Raw genomic sequence first — 23,951 nt, forward strand, 5'->3', positions numbered from 1 at the left:
GCGAGCAGGTTATTGGTGAGTAAGTGCCGCTTGATAGCACTGTCGATGACACCTTCCATCACTTTGCTGATGATTGAGTGTAGACTGATGGGGCAGTAATTGGCCGGATTGGATTTGTCCTGCTTTTTGTGGACAGGACATACCTGGGCAATTTTCCACATTGTCGGGTAGATGCCAGTGTTGTAGCTGTACTGGAACAGTTTGGCTAGAGGCGCAGCTAGTTCTGGAGCACAAGTCTTCAGCACTACAGCCAGGATGTTGTGGGGGCCCATAGCCTTTGCTGTATCCAGTGCATTCAGCCGTTTCTTGATATCACGAAGTGAATCGAATTGGCTGAAGACTGACTTCTGTGATGGTGGGGATATCGGGAGGAGGCCGAGATGGATCATCCACTCGGCACTTCTGGCTGAAGATGGTTGCAAACACTTCAGCCCTGTCTTTTGCACTCATGTGCTGGACTCCGCCATCATTGAGGATGGGGATGTTTACAGAGCCTCCTCCTCCCGTTAGTTGTTTAATTGTCCACCACCATCCACGACTGGATGTGGCAGGACTGCAGAGCTTTGATCTGATCCGTTGGTTGTGGAATCGCTTTGCTGTCTGTAGCATGTTGCTTCCGCTGTTTAGCATGCACGTAGTCCTGAGTTGTAGCTTCACCAGGTTGGCACCTCATTTTTAGGTATGCCTGTGCTGCTCCTGGCATGCTCTTCTACACTCCTCATTGAACCAGGGTTGATCCCCTGGCTTGTTGGTAATGGTAGAGTGAGGAATATGCCGGGCCATGAGGTTACAGATTGTGCTGGAATACAATTCTGCTGCTGCTGATGGCCCACAGCACCTCATGGATGCCCAGTTTTGAGCTGCTAGATCTGTTCTGAATCTATTCCATTTAGCACGGTGGTAGTGCCACACAACACGTTGGATGGGATCCTCAGTCCCATGGCGCTTCACAGAAGTGATTATCAATCAAAAATGTACACTGAGTCAAAGGAGGAGATATTCGGACAGGTGACCAAAAGCTTGGTCAAAGAGTTGAGTTTAGGGAGCGTTTAAAAGGAGGAGAGAGAGGCGGAGAGATTTAGGGAGGGAATTCCAGAGTTTAGGGCCTAGACGCTGAAGGCCGCCAATGGAGGGTCAAAGTGAGTGGGCGATGGACAAGAGGCCAGAGTCGGAGAAACGTAGAGTTCTCGGAGGTTACAGAGATAGGGAGGGGTGAGGCCATGGAGGGATTGGAACATGAGGATGTGAATTTTTAAATTGAGGCGTTGCCGAACCAGGAGCCAACGTAGGTCAGCGAGCACAGGGGTGATGGGTGAACGGGACTTGGTGTGAATTAGTATACGGGCAGCAGAGTTTTGGATGAACTCAAGTTTATGGAGGGTGGAAGATGGGAGGCCGGCCAGGAAAGCATTGGAATAATCAAGTCTGGAGGTAACAAAAGCATTAGGGTTTCAGCAGCAGATGGGCTGAGGCAGGGGTGGAGACAGGCGATGTTATGGAGGTGGAAGTAGGCAATCTTGGTGATGGAGCGGATATGTGGTCGGAAGCTCAGATCAGGGTTAATAAGGATGCCAAGGTTGCAACTGGTCTGGTTCAGCCTCAGACAGTGGCCAGGGAGAGGGATGGAGCCAGTGACTAGGGAATGGAGTTTGTAGCGGGGACTGAAGACAATGCCTTCGGTTTTCCCAATATTTAATTGGAAGAAATTTCTGCTCATCCAGTACTGGATGTCAGACAAGCAGTGTGTCAAATCAGAGATAGTGGAGGGGGTCTCTGATTTGGTGATGAGGTAGAGCTGGGTCTCGTCAGGTACTTGTGGAACCTGACTACGTATTTTCGGATGATGTCACCGAGGGGCAGCATGTAGATGAGAAATAGGAGGGGGCCAAGGATAAATCCTTGGGGAACTCCAGAGGTAACAGTGGGGGAAAGGGAAGAGAAGCCATTGCAGATGATTCTCTGGCTACGACGAGACTGATAAAAATGGAACCAGGCGAGAACAGTCCCACCCAACTGGATGATGGAGGAAAGGCATTGGAGGAGGATAGTGTGGTCAACCATGTCAAAGTTTACAGACAGGTCGAGAAGGATGAGGAGAGATAGTTTACCATTGTCACAGTCACAGAGGATGGCATTTGTGACTTTCATAAGGGCCATTTCAGTGCTGTGGCAAGGGATGGAAACCTGATTGGAGCGGTTCATACACACGTTCAAAGACTTGAGGGTGGTGATGATGACAGATTTGAAAGGGAGGGGGACAGTACCTGAGGAGAGGGAACCATTTACGTATCAACTAACATGGGGCCAGGAAGGGAAGTTGGTGGTCAGCAGTTTAGTTGGAATAGGGTCGAGAGAGCAGGAGGTGGGTCTTGTGGACAAGGTGAGCTTGGAGAGGGCAGGAGGGGAGAGAGGAAAGAAATTAGAGGCAGAGACAGGTTCGTGGCTAGATGAACAGATGGTCTCAGTCTTAGTAACAAAAGTCCATGAGCTCTTCACAAATGTTGTTGGAGGTGAGGTTGGAGGGGCCAGGGGAGAGGGGTTTAAGAAGACGGTTTGTAGTGGAGAAGAGAAGCCGGGGGTTATCTTTGCATTCCAGGATGATCCTGGAATAGTGAGCAGTTTTGGCAGAGAAGAGCAGTACCCGAAAGTGCTTGATGTGATCCAGCCAGATCTACCAATGAATGGCTAAACCAGTTGTGCGCCATAAACGTTCAAGTCAATGTCCCTTGAACTTGAGAGCGGAGATGAGGGCTGTACCAGGGTGAGAGAGTGTAATGGTTTTACTGGGGACAAGGGCATCAAAGGTGGAGGTAAGGGTGTGATTGAGCAGAACGGACGTTTCTCTAACTGGAGAGAAGTATGCAGTGGGGTCTTCCAGGGGTCGGTATTAGGACCATTGCTTTTCTTGTTATGTATAAATGATCTGGACTTGGGTATAGGGAGTACAATTGGAAGTTTGCGGATGATACAAAACCGGGTAACTTAGTAAATAGTGAGGAGGATAGTAGCAAACTTCAGGAGGACATAGACAGACTGGGGAAATGGGCAGACACACGGCGGATGCAATTTAATGCGGATAAGTGTGTAGTGATGCAATTTGGAAGGAACAACATGGAGAGGCAGTATAAACTAAATGGTACCATTTTGAGGGGGTGCAAGTGCAGAGAGACCTGGGGGAGCATATTCACAAATCTTTGAAGGTGTCCGGGCAAGTTGATAAGGCTGTTAACAAAGCGTATGGGATACTTTGCTTTGTAAATAGGGGCAATGAATACAAAACCAAAAAAGTTACGCTAAACCTTTACAAATCACTGTTAGGCCTATTGTGGAGTATTGTGTACAATTCTGGGCACCACACTTTAGGAAAGACGTCAAGGCCTTGGAGAAGGTTTACCAGGGTGATACCATGGTTGAGGGACTTCAGTTATGTGGAGAGATCGGAGAAGGTGGGATTGTTCTCCTTAGAGCAGAGAAGGTTAAGGGGAGATTTAACAAGGACATTCAAAATTATGAGGAGTTTTGATAGAGCAAGTAGGGGGAGAAACTGTTTCCTCTGACAAGTGGGTCGGTAGCCAGGGGTCATAGATTTAAAGTAATTGGCAAAAAAACTAGAGGGAAATGAGGAGAAATGTTTTCATAGAGGGCTTTTAAGTTCTGGAACGCACTACCTGAAAGGGCAGTGGAAGCAGATTCCATAGGAACTTTAAAAAGGCAAGTAGATATGTACTTGAAGAGGACTGACTTGCAGGGTAATGGGGGAAAAAGCTGGGGTGTGGGACTAAATTGGACAGCTCTTTCAAAGAGCCGGCACAGGCAAGAATGGGCTGAATGGCCTCCTTCTGTGCTGTAAGATTCTATGATTTTATAATCGGTAGCTGCAGAAATGTCGTGATGAACGGAGGGCCAAAAGCTAGACAGTTGGGAGTTTGAAAGTACCGTTGTAAGTGACCTGGGGAAAGTGTTTTTTTCCTAGGGGCGGACACGGAAGGAAGTGGGATGTGAGTGGCGAAGGATACAAGGCAGTGACCAGAGATGGCCAAAGAGCAGGTCAGAGGCTGGGTATTCTGCGGCGAGTAACTCACCTCCTGAATCCCCAAAGCCTTTCCACCATCTACAAGGCACAAGTCAGGAGTGTGTTGGAATACTCTCCACTTGCCTGGATGAGTGCAGCTCCAACAACACTCGAGAAGCTCGACACCATCCAGGACAAAGCAGTCCGCTTGATTAGCACCCCATCCACCACCCTAAACATTCACTCCCTTCACCACCGGCGCACAGTGGCTGCAGTGTGTACCATCCACAGGATGCATTGCAGCAACTCGCCAAGGCTTCTTCGACAGCACCTCCCAAACCCACGGCCTCTACCACCTAGAAGGACAAGAGCAGCAGGCACATGGGAACACCACCTGCACGTTCCCCTCCAAGTCACACACCATCCTGACTTGGAAATATATCGTCGTTCCTTCATCGTCGCTGGGTCAAAATCCTGGAACTCCCTTCCTAACAGCACTGTGGGAGAACAGTCACCACACGGACTGCAGCGGTTCAAGAAGGCGGCTCACCACCACCTTCTCAAGGGCAATTAGGGATGGGCAATAAATGCCGGCCTCGCCAGCAATGCCCACATCCCAAAAACGAATTTAAAAAAAGTTTGCAGACTCTGCCTTGGGAGCAAATGCCTCTACTTCTCGGTCATCTGCTCTCACACTGTTCAGTTGTGGAATTTTGGGCTCACGTTTGGGTTCGCTCACTGCTCACGCTAAGCTGATGGACACTCAACTGCACACTACGAGTTTTGTCAGGCACATTGCGCCTCACTCCTTACTCGTTGAGTTTTAGTGACAAAGAAGTCTACGAGCTCCTCGCACTTGTTCTAGTTCAGCGGAGCACCGAGTGAAGCAGCCGAGAGTTTGGTGAGTGTGGGAGTTCGGTGAAGTGGGGGAAGGACGTGCTGCTTTGCTTTGCTTTTCCTAACTTTTTCCGCAGAGTGGCAGTGGACCTGAGGAGCAGAAGACCGAGAGTGGGGAATAAAAGCAGCAGCAGACCTGCAACAAGAGAAAACTACTGTGCGACATCACAGGTGAGGCAGGAGAGTCCGAGAGGTGAGCACAGTATAAAAGGAGAGTCCGAGAGGAGAGTCTGAGAGGTGAGCGCGGTGTAAATCTAAGGCAAATCATGGCAGCAGAGCTCGCACTCGTGATATGCTCCTCCTGCACTATGTGGGAAGTCATGGACACTACCAGGGTCCCTGGTGACCATGTGTGCAGGAAGTGTGTCCAGCTGCAGCTACTGGCTAACCGCATTTCGGAGCTGGAGCTGCGGGTGGATTCACTGTGGAGCATCCGCGATGCTGAGTTTATCGTGGATAGCACGTTCAGTGAGGTGGTCACACCGCAGGTAAAGATTACGCAGGCAGAAAGGAAATGGCAGGTAGAGCAGGAGTCCCCTGGGGCCATCTCCCCCTCAAACAGATAGTCCGCTTTGGATACTGTTGGGGGCGATGGCTTATCAGGGGAAAGCAGCAAGAGCCAAGTTCGTGGCACCACGGGTGGCTCTGCTGCACATGAGGGGAGGAAGAGGAGTGGCAGGGCTATAGTGATAGGGGATTCAATTGTAAGGGGAACAGATAGGCGTTTCTGCAGCCGTAAACGTGACTCCAGGATGGTATGTTGCCTCCCTGGTGCGAGGGTCAAGGATGTCACGGAGCGGCTGCAGGACATTCTGAAGGGGGAGGGTGAACAGCCAGTAGTCGTGGTCCATATCGGTACCAACGACATAGATTTTTTAAAAAAGGGATGAGGTCCTGCAAGGTGAATTTAAGGAGTTAGGAGATAAATTGAAAAGCAGGACCTCAAAGGTAGTGATCTCAGAATTACTACCAGTGCCACGTGCCAGTGAGTATAGGAATAGGAGAACAGACCGGATGAATGCGTGGCTGCAGGGATGGTGTAGGAGGGAGGGATTTAGATTCCTGGGACATTGGGACTGGTTCTGGGGAAGGTGGGACCTGGACAAGCGGGACGGGTTACACCCGAGCAGGACCGGGACCAATGTCCTCGCGGGGGTGTTTGCTAGTGCTGTTGGGGAAGGTTTAAACTAGAGTGGCACGGGGATGGGAACCTGAGCGGGGAGTCAGAAGGGAGCAAAGTTGAGAGCAGCAAGAGAGGGGAAGACCCAGGGGAAATCTACAATACAAATAGTACAAACAGTTGTTCAAGAACAAGTGAAAGGGAAAAGCGTAGAGCTGCAGAAAGAAAGTGTACTTTAGGCAATACAGATATAGTGAAAACTAGAAGGCGTAAGGCGATTAACCCAGCATCAAAGCTGAAGGGTGTATGGCCCAACTAAGCGTTCTATATACAAACGCACGGAGTGTAAGGAATAAATTAAATGAACTACAGGTTTAAATTCAAATTGGAGGGTATGACATGATCGCTATTACTGAGACATAGCTGCAGGATGGTCAGGATTGGGAACTAAATATACCGGGTTATAAGGTCTACAGGAGAGATAGGGAAAATGGAAGAGGGGGAGGAGTAGCTTTAATGATTAGAGATGAAATCACATCAATGATAAAGGAGGATATAACGAGAGGTAAGCAGCCAACAGAGACCTTATGGGTTGAATTGAGAAATAGGAAAGGATCTAAGACTATAGTGGGAGTTGTATATAGGACCCCTGGCAGCAGCTCGGAACTGCTAGATCGTATAAATGCAGAGATTAGACAAGCGTGTAAGAAAGGCATAGTGGTCTTAATGGGGGACTTTAACCTTCATATAGATTGGGAAAATCAAACTAGCAACTGTCAGAAAGGTAGTGAATTTCTTGAGTGTGTCCGGGATAGTTTTCTACAGCAGTATGTCCTGGAGACAACAAGGGGGCAAGCCATACTAGATTTAGTAATGAGTAATGAGCCAGATTTAGTTAACGGCTTAACTGTGCGTGAACATCTATCCAATAGCGATCATAACATGATCGAGTTCAATGTAGTGTTTGAAAGGGAAAAAAAAGTGAGTCAGCTGCTAAGATTCTAGACTTGGATAAGGCCGACTTCAATGGGATGAGACAGAGACTGTCCACAGTAAACTGGGCAAATCTGTTAATGGGTAAAACGACTGATGATCAGTGGGAAATGTCAAATGTTTCTTTAAACGTGATACAGAACCGGTTTATACCCCTGAGGGGCAAGAACTCTACTTGCCAAAAAAAACAGCCATGGACAACTGAAGAGGTAAGGGACAGTATAAGACATAAGGAAAGGGCATACAAAAAGGCAAAAAATGGCACAGATCCTGGTGAATGGGAAAGATACAAAGATCAACAAAGGGTCACAAAATAGATAGTAAGAGCTACAAAAAGAGAGTATGAAAAGAAACTTGTAAGGGATATCAAAACCAATACAAAGAACTTTTATAGTTACATTAGGAAAAAGAGGGTGGTCAGGAGCAGTGTTGGCCCCTTAAAAACTGAAAGTGGGGATATTGTCATTGACAATGGGGAAATGGCGAACATGTTGACCAATTACTTTGCATCAGTATTTACAGTAGAAAAAGATAGCATGCCGGAAAGGGACTTAGGGGTTCAGGTACATAGATCATTGAAGTGTCATGAACAGGTGCAGAAAATAATCAAGAAGGCTAATGGAATGCTGGCCTTTATATCTGGAGGACTGGAGTACAAGGGGGCAGAAGTTATGCTGCAGCTATACAAAACCCTGGTTAGACCACACCTGGAGTACTGTAAGCAGTTCTGGGTACCGCACCTTCGGAAGGACATATTGGCCTTGGAGGGAGTGCAGCGTAGGTTTACTAGAATGATACCCGGACTTCAAGGGTTAAGTTACGAGGAGCGATTACACAAATTGGGGTTGTATTCTCTGGAGTTTAGAAGGTTAAGGGGTGATCTGATCGAACTTTATAAGATATTAAGGGGATCAGATAGGGTGGATAGAGAGAAACTATTTCCGCTGGTTGGGGATTCTAGGAGTAGGGGGCACAGTCTAAAAATTAGAGCCAGACCTTTCAGAAGTGAGATTAGAAAACATTTCTACACACAAAGGGTGGTAGAAGTTTGGAACTCTCTTCCACAAACGGCAATTGATACTAGCTCAATTGCTAAATTTAAATCTGAGATAGATAGCTTTTTGGCAACCAAAGGTATTAAGGGATATGGGCCAAAGGCAGGTATATGGAGTTAGATCACAGATCAGCCATGATCTTATCAAATGGCAGAGCAGGCACGAGGGGCTGAATGGCCTACTCCTGTTCCTATGTTCCTAGGTGAGGGTGGAGGGGTTTAAGGAGATGGTGGAGATCATAGAATCATGCAGCACAGGAGGCCGTTCGGCCCATCGTGCTGTGTTGGCTCTTTGAAAGAGAGTTATCCAATTAGACCCACTCTCCTACTCTCACCCCATAGCCCTATAAATGTTTGCCCTTCAAGTATTTATCCAATTCCTTTTTGAAAGTTACTATTGAATCTGTTTCCATCACCCTTTCAGGCAGTGCATTCCAGATCATAACAACTCACTAGTAAAAATTTCTCCCAGCACCCCCCTGGTTCTTTTGCCAATTACCTTAAATCTAACTTGATAAGAGTTTTTTGATGAGGTAACAGAGGGTAAATGAAGGCAGTTCTTGGTGTATGTGGAGTTTCAAAAGGTGTTTGATAAAGTGACGCACAATAGGCTTGTCATCAAGATTGAAGCCCATGGAATAAAGGGGGCTGCAGCAGCAGCATGGATACAGAATTGGCTAAGTAACAGGAAGCACAGAGTAGTGGTGAACGGTTGTTTTTCGGACTGGAGGGAGGTATTCAGGGGTGTTCCCCAGGGGTTGGTACTGGGACCACTGCTTTTCTTGATATATATTAATGACTTGGACTTGGGTGTACAGGGCACAATTTCCAAATTTGCAGATGGCACAAAATTTGGAAGTGCAGTGAACAGTGAGGAAGATAGTGATAGACTTCAAGAGGATATAGACAGGCTGGTGGCAGATGAAATTTAACGCAGAAAAATGCGAGGTGATACATTTCGGTAGGAAGAATGAGGAGAGGCAATATAAGCTAAAGGGCACAATTCTAAAAGGGGTACACGAACACAGAGATAAGAACATAAGAACATAAGAAATAGGAGCAGGAGTAGGCCAATCGGCCCCTCGAGCCTGCTCCGCCATTCAATAAGATCATGGCTGATCTGATCCTAACCTCAAATGTAAATTCATGTCCAATTTCCTGCCCGCTCACCGTAACCCCTAATTCCCTTTACTTCTAGGAAACTGTCTATTTCTGTTTTAAATTTATTTAATGATGTAGATCTGGGGGTATATGTACACAAATCGTTGAAGGTGGCAGGGCAGGTTGAGAAAGTGTTTAAAAAAGCATATGGGATCCTGGGCTTTATAATTAGAGGGACAGAGTACAAAAGCAAGGAAGTCATGATGAACCTTTATAAAACACTGGTTCGGCCACAACTGGAGTATTGTGTCCAGTTCTGGACACCGCATTTTAGGGAAGGTGTGACGGCCTTGAGAGTGGGTGTAGAAGAGATTTACTAGAATGATTCCAGGGATGAGGGACTTTAGTTATGTGGATAGACTGGAGAAGCTGGGGTTGTTCTCCTTGGAGCAGAGAAGGTTGCGAGGAGATTTGATAGAGGTATTCAAAATCATGAAGGGTCTAGACAGAGTAGGTAGAGAGAAACTGTTCCCATTGGCGGAAGGGTCAAGAACCAAAGGACATAGATTTAAGGTGATTAGCAAAAGAACCAAAGGTGACATGAGGAAAAACTTTTTTACACAGCGAGTGGTTAGGATCTGGAATGCACTGCCTGAGGGGGTGGTGGAGGCAGATTCAATCATGGCCTTCAAAAGGGAATTGGATAAGTACTTGAAAGGAAAAAATTGCAGGGCTACGGGGATAGGGCGGGGGACTGGGACTAGCTGGATTGCTCTTGCCTAGAGCCGGCACGGACTCAATGGGCTGAATGGCCTCCTTCCGTGCTTTAACCTTTCTATGATTCTATGACCTGTGTCCTCTGGTTACCAACCCTCCTGCTGTTGGAAACGGTTTCTCCCTATCTACTCTGTCAAAAGCCCTCATAATTTTGAGCAACTCTATTAAATCTCCCCTTAACCTTCTCTGCTCTAAGGAGAACAATCCCAATTTCTCTAGTCTCTCTATATAACTGATGTCCCTCATCCCATTGTAGTAAATCTCCTCTGCACTCTCTCTAAGGCCTTGATATCCTTCCTAAAGTGCGGTGTCCAGAATTGAACACAAGCTGAGGCCTAACCAGTGATTTATAAAGGTTTAGTATAAGTTTCTTGCTGTTGTACTCTATGACTTTATTTATAAAGCCAAGGATCCCATATGCTTTAACTGCCCTGCCTATCCAAGTATTTAATGTTTTAGTAGTGTCTGGTACTGGGAGTTAGTGAAGGAGTGCGAGTTGTCTCACCTGCATGCCTGGTACCGATACATCTTGTCCGCAATCTGGGGCATGCTCTCGTTCCAGCGTAATCCTGTCACCAACTGGTCATTCTTCCACACACAGCACTTGAAGTCTCGACCCACAGTTACTATCTGTCACTCAGAAGGAACACAGCACCACTCATTAATGTTCCAATATTAGCAACTACAGCAAGGAAGGCAAGGCCTGAGCGGAGTTGGAAGTACGCAGACTTGGTGATGGAGAGGACATGGGGTCGGAACCTCAGCTCAGGGTCAAATAGGAGTCAAGGTTGCGAACGTCTGGTTCAGCCTGAGACAGCGACTAGGGAACGGAATTTGTGGTGGGGACCAAAAACAATGGCTTCGGTCTTTCTAATATTTATTGATGGAAATTGCAACTCATCCTAGACTGGATGTCAGACAAGCAGCATGAGAAAACAGAGGCAGTGGATGGGTCAAGGGAGGTGGTTGTGAGGTACAGCTGAGTGTCATCAGCGTACATGTGGAACCTGACAACATGTTTTCGGATGATGTCACTGAGGGGCAGCATGTAGATAAGAAATAGGAGGGGGCCAAGGATAGATCCTTGGGAGACTCCAGAGGTAACGGTGCAGGAGAGGGAAGAGAAGCCATTGCAGGAGATACTCTGGCTATGATTGTATAGGTAAGTGTGGAACCAAGCGAGCGCAATCTCACCCAGCTGGACAACAGAGGAAAGGCGTTGGAGAAGGATGGTGTGGTCAACAGTGTCAAAGGCTGCAGGCAGGTTGAGAAGGATGAGGAGAGATAGTTTACCACAGTCACAGTCACATAGAATGTCATTTGTGACTTTGATAAGGGCCGTTTCAGTATTGTGGCAGGGGTGGAAATCTGATTGGAGAGATTCAAATATGGAGTTGCGGGAAAGCCAAGTACGGACAACATGTTCAAGGACTTGGGAGGAAAGCAAGGTTGGAGATTGGGCGGTAGTTTGCAAGGACAGAAGGGTCCAGGGTGGGTTTTTTTTGGGGGGGGGGGGGGGGTGGTGATGATAATGGTAGATGATAGATTTGAAAGGGAGGGGGACAGTTCCTGAGAAAAGGGGACCATTTATGGGGGCCAGGATGAGAAGATGGGTGGTCAGCAGTTTAGTGGGAATAGTGTCGAGAGAGCAGGAGGTGGGTCTCATGGTTAAGATGAGCTTGAAGAGGGCAGGAGGTGAGATAGGAAAGAAATGAGGAAGATTCAGATTCGGGGTTAGGGCAGGGGGGAATCTTAGGGGAAGTTTGGCTTGGTGGGCTGGGGGAAAGGAGGGAAGTGGCAGAGGCAGCTGAACGGATGGTCTCAGTCTTAGTGACAAAGAAGTCCCTGAATTATTCACACGTGTTGGAGGTGAGGGTGGAGGAGGCAGGGGAGAGGGGTTCAAGAAGACCGTTTGTGGTGAAGAGAAGCCGGGTTATCTTTGCATTCCAGGATGAACTTGGAATAGTGAGCAGTTTTGGCAGAGGAGAGCAGGACCCGACAGTGCTTGATGTGATCCAGTCAGATCTGGTGATGAATGGCTAAGCCAGTTGTGTGCCATCAATGTTCAAGTCTGCATCCTTTGGACTTAAGGGAGCGGAGATAAGGACTGTACTGGGGGAATGACTAGGGTGAGAGCAATGGTTTTACTGGGGACAAGGGCAACAAAGGTGGAGGTGAGGGTGTGATTGAGCAGATCGGTAGCAGCAGAAATGTTGTGGTGAATGGAGGGCCAAAGGCTAGACACAGTTGGGAATTTGAAAGTGCCGTTGTAAGTAACTTGGGGGGGGGGGGGGGGGAAGTGTTTTTTTCCAGGGGCAGACATGGAAGAAAGTGGGATGTGAGTGACGAAGGTATACAAGGAACTGATCAGAGATGGCCAAAGTTGCAGGCTCTGCCTGGGGAGCAAATGCCTCCACTTTACACTCATCTGCTCTCACACTCTGCTTTTCAGTTGCAGAATATTGTGCTCACGTTTGGGTTCGCTCACTGCTCACACTAAGCTGGTGGACAACTGCACGCTACACATTTTGCGTCAGGTAGACCATAAGAGATAGGAGCAGGAGTAGGCCATTTGGCCCCTCGAGCCTGCTCCGCCATTTAATGAGATTATGGCTGATCTGATTTTTACCTCAACTCAACTTTCCTGCCTTTTCCCCATGTCCTTTGACTCCCTTGCTGATCAAATCACCAGCACCCTGTACAGTTGGAGCATGACTTCCCTGCTTTTATACTCCATCCCCCTAGAAATAAAGGCCAATATTCCATTTGCCTTCCGGATTACCTGCTGCACCTGTATGTTGACTTTTTGTGTTTCGTGTACAAGGACACCCAGATCCCTCTGTACCGCAGCATTTTGTAGTATTTCTCCATTCAAATAATATTTTGCTTTGTTATTTTTCCTCCCAAAGTGGATGACTTCACATTTTCCCACATCATAGTCCATCTGCCAAATTTTTGCCCATTCACTTAATCTGTCAATATCCCTTTGCAGACACTTTGTCCTCATCGCAACTTGCTTTTCCACCTATCTTTGTATCATCAGCAAATTTGGCCACAAGACACTCTGTTCCTTCATCCAAGTCATTGATATATATTGTAAATAGTTGAGGCCCCAGCACTGAGGCCTGCGGCACCCCACTAGTTACAGATTGCCATTTTGAAAATGACACTTTTATCCTGACTGTTTTCTGTTAGTTAGCCAATCCTCTATCCATGCCAGTATATTACCCCCAACACCATGAGCTCTTATCTTGTGCAGTAATCTTTTATGTGGCACCTTATCGAATGCCTTTTGGAAATCCAAATATACAGCATCCATTGGTTCCCCTTTATCCACCCTGCCCGTTACTTCCTCAAAGAATTCTAATAAATTTGTCAGACATGATTTCCCCTTCATAATAAAACCATGTTGACTCTCCTTGATTGTATTATGAGTCTCCAAATGTCCTGCTACTACTTCCTTAATAATGGATTCTAGCATTTTCCCAATGACAGATGTTAGGCTAACTGGTCTATAGTTACCTGCTTTCTGTCTCACTCACTTCTTGAATATAGGTGTTACGTTTGCGGTTTTCCAATCCGCTGGGACCTTTCCAGAATCTAGTGAATTCTGGAAGATTACAACCAATGCATCGTTACCCATTACCGGATCCAAAATGGCCTGTTCCCTGGTTGGTTCCCCGATGTATTGGTCTAAGAAACAGTCCCAAATACACTCTATGAACTCCTCCTCAGGGCTATTTTTGCCAATTTGATTTGTCCAATCTATGTGAAAGTTAAAATCGCCCATGATTGTTGCATTACCTTTTTTACAAGTCCCTCTTATTTCCTGATTTATATTTTGCCCTACTTTATTAACAGAGCTACCCCACCACCTTTACCTTTTTTCCTATCCTAGGTACATTGCGCCCTACTCCCCTGCCATAGTTACTAGTTCCCTGCAGTTCTCTTGCTGGTTCAGATGCAGCCATAAAACTGGTGAATAAATTGTGACAAAATCATATTGTCAATTCAGTCTGATTTGTTCTGTCCACCAATAGCACGGTTCTCTTCCAGACACCCAATATGTTCAATCTTTCTTCATTCCTTGACTTTTCCCCACCAACTCGCTAGCATGAAGAGTGGATGACCAATGGTCCTATAAATCGCCATATCATCTCCAACCCAACACAGCGTTAACCAGGAGTCAATTGGATAGGTGGTACTGGGAACGTCTCAACTGCTCGAGCTGGACAGGGGCAGTGCGTCTCAACTGCTCGAGCTGGACAGGGGCAGTGCGTCTCAACTGCTCGAGCTGGACAGGGGCAGTGCGTCTCAAGGCTTCATAGAATCATAGAAAGTTTACAGCATGGAAGGAGGCCATTCAGCCCATCGAGTCCGTGCCGGCTCTATGCATGAGCAATCCAGCTAGTCCGACTCCCCCGCCCTCTTCCCGTAGCCCTGCAATTTCTTTCCTTTCAAGTACTTATCCAGTTCCCTTGTGAAAGCCATGATTGAATCTGCCTCCGCCACCCCCTCAGGCAGTGCATTCCAGATCCTAATCACTCGCTGCGTAAAAAAGTTTTTCCTCATGTCACCTTTGGTTCTTTTTCTAATCGCCTTAAATCTACGTCCTCTGGTTCTTGACCCTTCCGCCAATGGAAACAGTTTCTCTCTATCTATTCTGCATCTGGGGACCTTCGTGACGACAATCTCTTTACAGACAAATACATAGGAACAGGAGTAGGCCATTCAGCTACTCTAGTCTGTTCTGCCATTCAATTAGACCACGGGCTTGAGCACAGAGGTTGACAAAGACAAAGAGTGAAACTCTATCGGAGGTTCATAGCTCCTTGAAAGTGGAGTCACAGGTGGATAGGGTGGTGAAGGCGGCATTCGGCATGCTTGGTTTCATTGGTCAGAACATTGAATGCAGGAGTTGGGATGTCTTGTTGAAGTTGTACAGGGCATTGGTGAGGCCACACTTGGAGTACTGTGTACAGTTCTGGTCACCCTATTATAGAAAGGATATTATTAAACTAGAAAGAGTGCAGAAAAGATTTACTAGGATGCTACCGGGACTTGATGGTTTGACTTATAGGGAGAGGTTAGACAGACTGGGACTTTTTTCCCTGGAGAGTAGGAGGTTAAGGGGTGATCTTATAGAAGTCTATAAAATAATGAGGGGCATAGATAAGGTAGATAGTCAAAATCTTTTCCCAAAGGTAGGGGAGTCTATAACAAGGGGGCATAGATTTAAGGTGAGAGGGGAGAGATACAAAAGGGTCCAGAGGGGCAATTTTTTCACTCAAAGGGTGGGGAGTGTCTGGAACGAGCTGCCAGAGGCAACCTCCTACTCTCCAGGGAAAAAAGTCCCAGTCTGTCTAACCTCTCCCTATAAGTCAAACCATCAAGTCCCGGTAGCATCCTAGTAAATCTTTTCTGCACTCTTTCTAGTTTAATAATATCCTTTCTATAATAGGGTGACCAGAACTGTACACAGTACTCCAAGTGTGGCCTCACCAATGCCCTGTACAACTTCAACAAGACATCCCAACTCCTGCATTCAATGTTCTGACCAATGAAACCAAGCATGCCGAATGCCGCCTTCACCACCCTATCCACCTGTGACTCCACTTTCAAGGAGCTATGAACCTCCGATAGAGTTTCACTCTTTGTCTTTGTCAACCTCTGTGCTCAAGCCCGTGGTCTAATTGAATGGCAGAACAGACTAGAGTAGCTGAATGGCCTACTCCTGTTCCTATGTATTTGTCTGTAAAGAGATTGTCGTCACGAAGGTCCCCAGTAGAGGCGGGTACAATTTTGTCTTTTAAAAAGCATTTGGACAGTTACATGGGTAAGATGGGTATAGAGGGATATGGGCCAAGTGCAGGAAATTGGGACTAGCTTAGTGGTATAAACTGGGCGACATGGACATGTTGGGCCGAAGGGCCTGTTTCCATGTTGTAACTTCTATGATTCTATGAAGTGCTAACAGAGTGAGGACTTTCAACTGGGAATTTGTTGCAGAGGGGGAAGGAGGTGCTAAGTGATTTAAACCATGGAACTATCAATTTTTAAAACTTAAATAAAAAAATACATAAAAAGACTAAGACTGAGCGGAGCATAAATGGAGGAATCAAAAATCAAGAACAAGTCAAAAAGTGATGTCACACGGCGAGGAGGAGCGCCAAGGGTAAGCCAGTAAGTATTTAGTTCATTGGTTAGTGTTTTTTGTGGTTATTGTCTTTAGTGGTTGATTAGTGTTTTTTAGTGGTTATTGTTTTAGATAAACGGTAAATTGCCTTAAAGCTAAACAAACAGTTTAAATAACTGTAGCTAACATGGCAGGACAGCTGGGGCCCATTGCATGCACATCCTGTGCCACATGGGAACCGCAGAACACTTGGTGTGTCCTGGAAAACCACGTGTGCAGGAAGTGCCGCCAACTGTTCGAACTCAGAATTTCTGAGATTGAGGGACGGCTGGCGTCACTACAGCACATACGGGAAGCTGAGAGTTTTGTGGATAGCACGTTTCAGGAGGTGGTCACCCCACAGCTACAGAGAGTTCAGGCGGAGGGGGAGTGGGTGACCACCGGTCAGACTAGGAGGAACAGGCAGGCAGTGTAGGAGTCCCCTGGGAGTGTGGCGCTCACAAACAGGTATTCAGTGTTGACCACCAGTGAGGGTGTTGACACCTTGGCGGGGGGTGGGGGGGTGCAGTCAGCAGAAAATCCATGGCACCGTGGGAGACTCAGCTACACTGGGGGGCACTAGAAATGCAGTTGTTATATGGGATTCGACAGTCAGGCGTTTCTGCAACAGTCGATGTGAGTCCTGCATGGTGTGTTGCCTCCCTGGTGCCAGGGTAAAGGACATCACTGAGAGGGTGCAGAACATTTTGAAGAAGGGTGGGGGGGTGGAGGACAGCCAGAAGTCGTGATCCATGTGGGAACCAATGATATAGGAAGGAAAAGGGTCGAGGTCCTGCAGTCAGAGTTTCAGGAGCTAAGAAGTTAAAAAGCAGGACCTCAAAGATAGTAATCTCTGGATTATTCCCAGTGCCACGCACTAGTGAGTATAGGAATAGTGGGATAAGACAGGTTAATGTGAGGCTGGAGGAATGGTGCAGGAGGGAGGGCTTCAGATTCCTGGGTCTTTGGGACCAGTTCTGGGGCAGGAGAGATCTGTTCAAGATGGACGGGTTGCCCCTCAACAGAGCTGGGACCAATGTCCCAGCTAGTGCTTTGGGGGAGGGTTTAAACTAATTTGGTAGCGGGATGGGCACCAGGATGAAACATCGGAGAGGAGATACAAGGTGCACAGAGGACTGGGAGGGACAAGAGAATAGTTCAGAAATAGGAGGGATCAGACAGGGGGTAAATGCGAGGCAGTCTAAAATGAGATTGGAGTGCACGTGCGTAAATGCACGTAATGTGGTAAATGAGGTCGGTGAGCAGCAGGCTCATATCGCCACACGGAACTAAGATATAGTGGCAATAACAGAGACTTGGCTCAAAGAAGGGGAGGATTGTGTACTTAATATTCCTGGCTATAAGGGATTCAGGAAAGATGGGGAAGGAAAGAAAGGATGGGGGGATAGCAGTATTGATCAAAGAAACTATTATAGCACTGGAAAGGGATGATGTAGTTGAGGGGTCAAAAACAGAATCTATTTGGTTAGAATTAAGGAACAATAGAGGAGCTATTACACTACTGGGTGTATACTATAGGGCATCAAATACTGGGAAGGAGATAGAGGTGCAAATCTGCAGGCAAATTACAGAAAGATGCAAGAACTATAGAGTAGTGATAATGGGGGACTTCAATATCCCAATAGACTGGCACAATAACAGTATAAAGAGGGGGAGAAATTGGTGAAATGTGTTCAAGATGACTTTCTGGGACAGTCTGTGTCCAGTCCAACCAGGAAGGAAAAAGTGCTGGATCCAATTCTAGGGAATGAAGTGGGGCAGGTGGAGCATGTTTCAGGTGGGAGAGCATTTGGGGAACAGTGATCATATTATCATTAGGTTTAGAATAGTTATGGAAAGGGGCAAGGAACAATCAAATATGAAAATGCTAAACTGGAGGAGGGCAAATTTCAGTGAGTTATAAAGGGATCTTGTCCAGGTGGATTGGAATCAAAAATTGGGAAGCAAAACAATAATTGAACAATGGGAGGCCTTCAAGGAGGATTTTATTCGGGTACCGAATAGACACATCCTTATGTGGGGGAAAGGAAGGGCATCCAAAGCTAGAGCTCCCTGGATGACTAAAGATATAGAGATTAAAATGAAACAGGAAAAGGAGGCTTGTGATGAATGTAAGGTCCGTAATACAGTAGAGAACAAAGCCGGCTTCAGAAATTACAGAGGAGATCAAAGAAGGGAATAAGAGGGGAAGAGAGAGAATAAGAACATAATAAGAACATAAGAAATAGGAGCAGGAGTAGGCCAATCGGCCCCTCGAGCCTGCTCCGCCATTTAATAAGATCATGGCTGATCTGATCCTAACCTCAAATCTAAATTCATGTCCAATTTCCTGCCCGCTCCCTGTAACCCCTAATTCCCTTTACTTGTGAGAATAGATTAGCAGCTAACATAAAATGGAACCCAAAAGTCTTTTATAAATATATAAAAATAGTAAAAGGGTAGTCAAAGGAAGACTGATTAGTGACAAAAAAGGAGATTTTCTTGTGGAGGCAGAGGCTGTGGCTGAGGCACTAAATGAAAACTTCGCATCAGTCTTCACTAGAAAAGAGGATGCTGCCATTGTAGCAGTAAAGGAGGTGGTAGTAGCGATATTGGATAGGATAAAAATAGATAAAGAGGAGGTACTTAAAAGATCGGCAGTACTCAAAGTAAAAAAATCACTTAGTCCAGATGAGCTGCATCCTAGGTTACTGAGGGAAGGGTGGAAATTGCAGAACCACTGGCCACAATCTCCCAATCCTCCTTAGAAAAAGGGACAGTGCTGGAGGATTGCAAATGAGACACCTGTGTTCAAAAAAGGGGAGAGCGATAAACCCAGCAATTACAGGCGAGTCAGCCGAACGTTGGTGGTGGGGAAACTTTTAGAGACAATAATCCAGGACAAAATTAATTGACACTTGGGAAAGTCTGGGCTAATAAACGAAACTCAGCACGGATTTGTTAAAGGAAAATCATGTTTGACTAACTTGACTGAGTTCTTTGATGAACAATTCTAAAACGGGTACAGGAACAGAGATATGGGGGTATATATACACAAATCGTTGAAGTTGGTAGGGCAGGTTGAGAAAGTGGTTAAAAAAGCATACGGGATCCTGGGCTTTATAAATAGAGGCACAGAGTACAAAAGTATGGAAGTCACGATGAACCTTTATAAAACACTGGTTTGGCCACAACTGGAGTATTGTGTCCAGTTCTGGGCACTGCACTTCAGGAAAGATGTGAAGGCCTTAGAAAGGGTGCAGAAGAGATTTACTAGAATGATTCCAGGGTTGAGGGACTTTAGTTATGTGGATAGACTGGAGAAGCTGGGATTGTTCTCCTGGGAACAGAGAAAGTTGAGAGGAGATTTGATAGAGGTATTCAAAATCATGACGGGTCTAGACAGAGAGAAACTGTTCCCATTGGCGGAAGGGTCAAGAGCCAGAGGACATAGATTTAAAGTGATCGACAAAAGAATCAAAGGTGACATAAGGAAAAACTTTTTGTTTTTTTACACAGCGAGTGGTTGGGATCTGGAATGCACTGCCCGAGGGGGTGGTGGAGGCAGATTCAATCATGGCCTTCAAAAGGGAACTGGATAAGTACTTGAAAGGAAAAAAATTGCAGTGCTACGGGGATAGGGCGGGGGAGTAGGACTAGCTGGATTGCTTTTGCATAGAGCCGGCACTGACTCGATGGGCCGAATGGCCTCCTTCCATGCTGTAACCTTTTTACGGTTCTAAGTAACGGAGAGAGTTGATGAGGGTAGTGTGGTTGATGTTGTGTATATGGACTTTCAAAAGGCATTCGATAAAGTACCACATAATAGACTTGTTAGCAAAATTAAAGCCTACGCGATTAGAGTGACAGTGGCAGCGTGGATATAAAATCGGCTAGGGGACAGAAAGCAGAGAGTAGTGGTGAACGGTTGTTTCTCAGACTGGAGGGAAGTATATCGTGGTGTTCCCCAGGGGTCAGTATAAGATCACTGCTCTTTTTGTTTATATATTAATGACCTGGACTTGGGTATAGAGGGTATAATTTCAAAGTTTGCAGATGACATGAAACTCGGAAATGTAGTGAACAATGTGGAGGATAGTAACAGACTTCAGGAGGACAGACAGACTGGTGAAATGGGCAGACACATGGCAGTTGAAATTTAAGAACATAAGAAATAGGAGCAGGAGTAAATCAAATGGCCCCTCAAGCCTGTTCTGCCATTCAATAGGATCATGGCTGATCTTCGACCTTAACTCCAATTTCCCGCCCGATCCCCATATTCCTTGATTCCCTTAGAGTTAACGCAGCGAAGTGTGAAGTGATGCATTTTGGTAGGAAGTATGAGGAGAGGCAATATTAACTAAATGGTACAATTTTAAAGGGTGTGCAAGAACAGAGAGACCTGGGGTTGCACATACACAAATCTTTGAAGGTGCCAGGACAAATTGAGAAGGCTGTTAAAAAAGCATTTCAGATCTAGGGCTATATTAATAGAGACAGAGTACAATCACTGATGATTGCACAGTGTTCAGTTCCATTCGCAACCCCTCAGATAATGAAGCAGTCCGTGCCCACATGCAGCAAGATCTGGACAACATCCAGGCTTGGGCTGATATGTGGCAAGTAACATTCGCTCCAGACAAGTGCCAGGCAATGACCATCTCCAACAAGAGAGTGTCTAACCACCTCCCCTTGACTTTCAACGGCATTACCATCGCCGAATCCCCCACCATCAACATCCTGGGGGTCACCATTTACCAGAAACTTAACTGGACCAGCCATATAAATACAGTGGCTACAAGAGCAGGTCAGAGGCTGGGTATTCTGCGGCGAGTGACTCACCTCCTGACTCCCCAAAGCCTTTCCACCATCTACAAGGTACAAGTCAGGAGTGTGATGGAATACTCTCCACTTGCCTGGATGAGTGCAGCTCCAACAACACTCAAGAAGCTCAACACCATCCAGGACAAAGCAGCCCGCTTGATTGGGACCCCATCCACCACCCTAAACATTCACTCCCTTCACCACCGGCGCACTGTGGCTGCAGTGTGTACCATCCATAGGATGCACTGCAGCAACTCACCAAGGCTTCTTCGACAGCACCTCCCAAACCCGCGACCTCTACCACCTAGAAGGACAAGAGCAGCAGGCACATGGGAACACCACCTGCACGTTCCCCTCCAAGTCACACACCATCCTGACTTGGAAATATATCGCCGTTCCTTCATCGTCGCTGGGTCAAAATCCTGGAACTCCCTTCCTAACAGCACTGTGGGAGAACCTTCACCACACGGACTGCAGCGGTTCAAGAAGGCTGCTCACCACCACCTTCTCAAGGGCAATTAGGATGGGCAATAAATGCCGGCCTCGCCAGCGACGCCCACATCCCATGAACGAATAATAAAAAAAAAGGATGTCCAGGCCTTGGAGAGGGTGCAGAAGAGATTTACTAGAATGGTGCCAGGGATGAGAGACTTCAGTTATGTGGAGAGACTGGAAAAGCTGGGATTGTTCTCCTTAGAACAGAGAAGGTTAAGTGGGGATTTAATAGAGGTGTTCAAAATCATGAATGGTTTTGACAGAGTAATTAAGGAGAAACAGTTTCCAGTGGCAGGAGGGTTGGTAATCAGAGGACACAGATTTAAGATGATCCATAAAAGAGCCTGAGGCGACATGAGGAAACTTTTTTTTTTTACGCAGCGAGTTGTAGTGATCTGGAATGTGCTGCCTGAAAGGACGGTAGAAGCAGATTCAATACTAACTTTCAAAAGGGAATTAGATAAATACTTGAAGGGAAAAAATTTATAGGGCTATGGGGAAAGCGCAGGGAAGTGGGACTAATTGGTTAGCTCTTTCAAAGAGCCAGCACAGGCACGAAGGGCCGAATGGCCTCCTCCTGTGCTATACCTACTATGGCTGATCTGTATCTTAACTCCATTTACCCACCTTGGTTCCATAATCCTGAACACCCTTGGCTTGCAAACATCTAGCAATCTCGGTTTTGACATTTTCAACTGACCCCTAGCCTCAACAGCTTTTTGGGGGAAGAGAATTCCAGATTTCCACTACCCTTTCTGTGAAGATGTGCTTTCTGACATCACTCCTGAATGGCCTGGCTCTATTCTTAAGGTTATGCCCCCTTGTTCTGGATTCTCCATCAGAGGAAATAGTTTCTCGTCCTTTGATCATCTTAAACAGCTCAATTAGATCACCTCTTAGCTTGTATTCTCTTGAGTGTAGAAGGCTAAGTCTATGCAAACCGTCCTCATAATTTAACCCTTTTAGGCCTGGTATCATTCTGGTGAATCTGCGTTGCACCCACTCCAAGGCAAATATATCCTTCCTGAGGTGCGGTGCCCAAAACTGAACACAGTACTCCAGATACGTTCTAACCAGAGCTCTGTACAGCCGTAGCAAAAGAACATAAGAACATAAGAAATAGGAGCAGAGTAGGCCATTCGGCCCCTCGAGCCTGCTCTGCCATTCAATAAGACCATGGCTGATCTTCCACCTCAACTCCACTTTCCCGCCTGATCCCCATATCCCTTGATTTCCTTAGAGTACAAAAATCTATCGATCTCAGCCTTCAATACTCAATGACTGAGCATCCACAGCCCTCTGGGGTAGAGAATACCAAAGATTCACAACCCCAAGTGAAGAAATTTCTCCTCATCTCAGTCCTAAATGGCCGACCCTGAAAAGGAGAGTCCGAGAGGTGAGCGCAGTGTAAAAGGAGAGTCCGAAAGGTGAGCGCCATGTAAAAGGAGAGTCCCGAGAACGGGAAGAGAGTCTGAGAGGTGAACACAGTGTAAATCTAAGACAAGTCATGGTAGCAGAGCTTGCACCTGTGATATGCTCCTCCTGCACTATGTGGGAAGTCATGGACACTACAGGTGTCCCTGGCAACCACGTGTGCAGGAAGTGTGTCCACCTACAGCTACTGACTAACCGTATTTCGGAGCTGGAGCTGCGGGTGGATTCACTGTGGAGCATCCGCGATGCTGAGACTATCGTGGATGGCACATTCAGTGAGGTGATCACACCGCAGGTAAAGATTACGCAGGCAGAAAGGAAATGGGTGACCGCCAGGCAGAGTAAAAGGACTAGGCAGGTAGAGCAGGAGTCCGCGGGGCCATCTCCCTCTCAAACAGATATACCTTTGGATACTGTTGGGGGAGATGGCTTACCAGGGGAAAGCAGCAAGAGCCAAGTTCGTGGCACCACGGGTGGCTCTGCTGCACAGGAGGGGAGGAATAAGAGTGGCAGGGCTATATTGATAGGGGATTCAATTATAACGAGAACAGATAGGCATTTCTGCGGCCACAAACGTGACTCCAGGATGGTATGTTGCCTCCCTGGTGCTAGGGTCAAGGATGTCACGGAGCAGCTGCAGGGGGAGGGTGAACAGCCAGTAGTCGTGGTCCACATCGATACCAACGACATAGGTTTAAAAAACAAGGGATGAGGTCCTGCAAGGTGAATTTAAGGAGTTAGGAGATAAATTAAAAAGCAGGACCTCAAAGGTCGTGATCTCAGAATTACTACCAGTGCCACGTGCTAGTAGGCCCCCAAACAGTAGTGGAGATGTAGGGGAGGGCATTAAACAGGAAATTAGAGACGCATGCAAGAAGGGTACAACTATAATCATGGGTGACTTTAATCTACATACAGATTGGTCAAACCAAATTAGCAATAATACTGTGGGGAAAGAATTCCTGGAGTGTGTACATGATGGTTTTCTAGACCAATACGTTGAGGAACCAACTAAAGAACAGGCGATCCTAGTCTGGGTATTGTGCAATGAGAAAGGATTAATTAACAA

General features: G+C 46.6%; 1 protein-coding gene and 1 long non-coding RNA gene across 3 annotated transcripts in view; one reads left to right on the forward strand and one right to left on the reverse strand.

The window, feature by feature from the left end:
- Positions 1–23,951, reverse strand: part of preb (prolactin regulatory element binding) — a 55,375-nt gene that overhangs the window by 10,922 nt on the left and 20,502 nt on the right. For both annotated transcript variants that reach the window (XM_067988457.1, XM_067988456.1), the window contains exon 5: positions 10,460–10,584. In XM_067988457.1, coding sequence (XP_067844558.1) covers positions 10,460–10,584 — 125 coding nt within the window. The remainder of the gene's footprint in view (positions 1–10,459; positions 10,585–23,951) is intronic.
- LOC137324313 (uncharacterized) overlaps positions 4,854–23,951 on the forward strand; it is a 60,007-nt gene continuing 40,909 nt past the window's right edge. The window contains exon 1 of the long non-coding RNA XR_010963587.1: positions 4,854–5,080. This is a non-coding gene — a long non-coding RNA (uncharacterized lncRNA). The remainder of the gene's footprint in view (positions 5,081–23,951) is intronic.

The sequence above is a fragment of the Heptranchias perlo genome, chromosome 8 (genome assembly GCF_035084215.1).
Source record: "Heptranchias perlo isolate sHepPer1 chromosome 8, sHepPer1.hap1, whole genome shotgun sequence".
Classification (NCBI taxonomy): Eukaryota; Metazoa; Chordata; class Chondrichthyes; order Hexanchiformes; family Hexanchidae; genus Heptranchias; species Heptranchias perlo.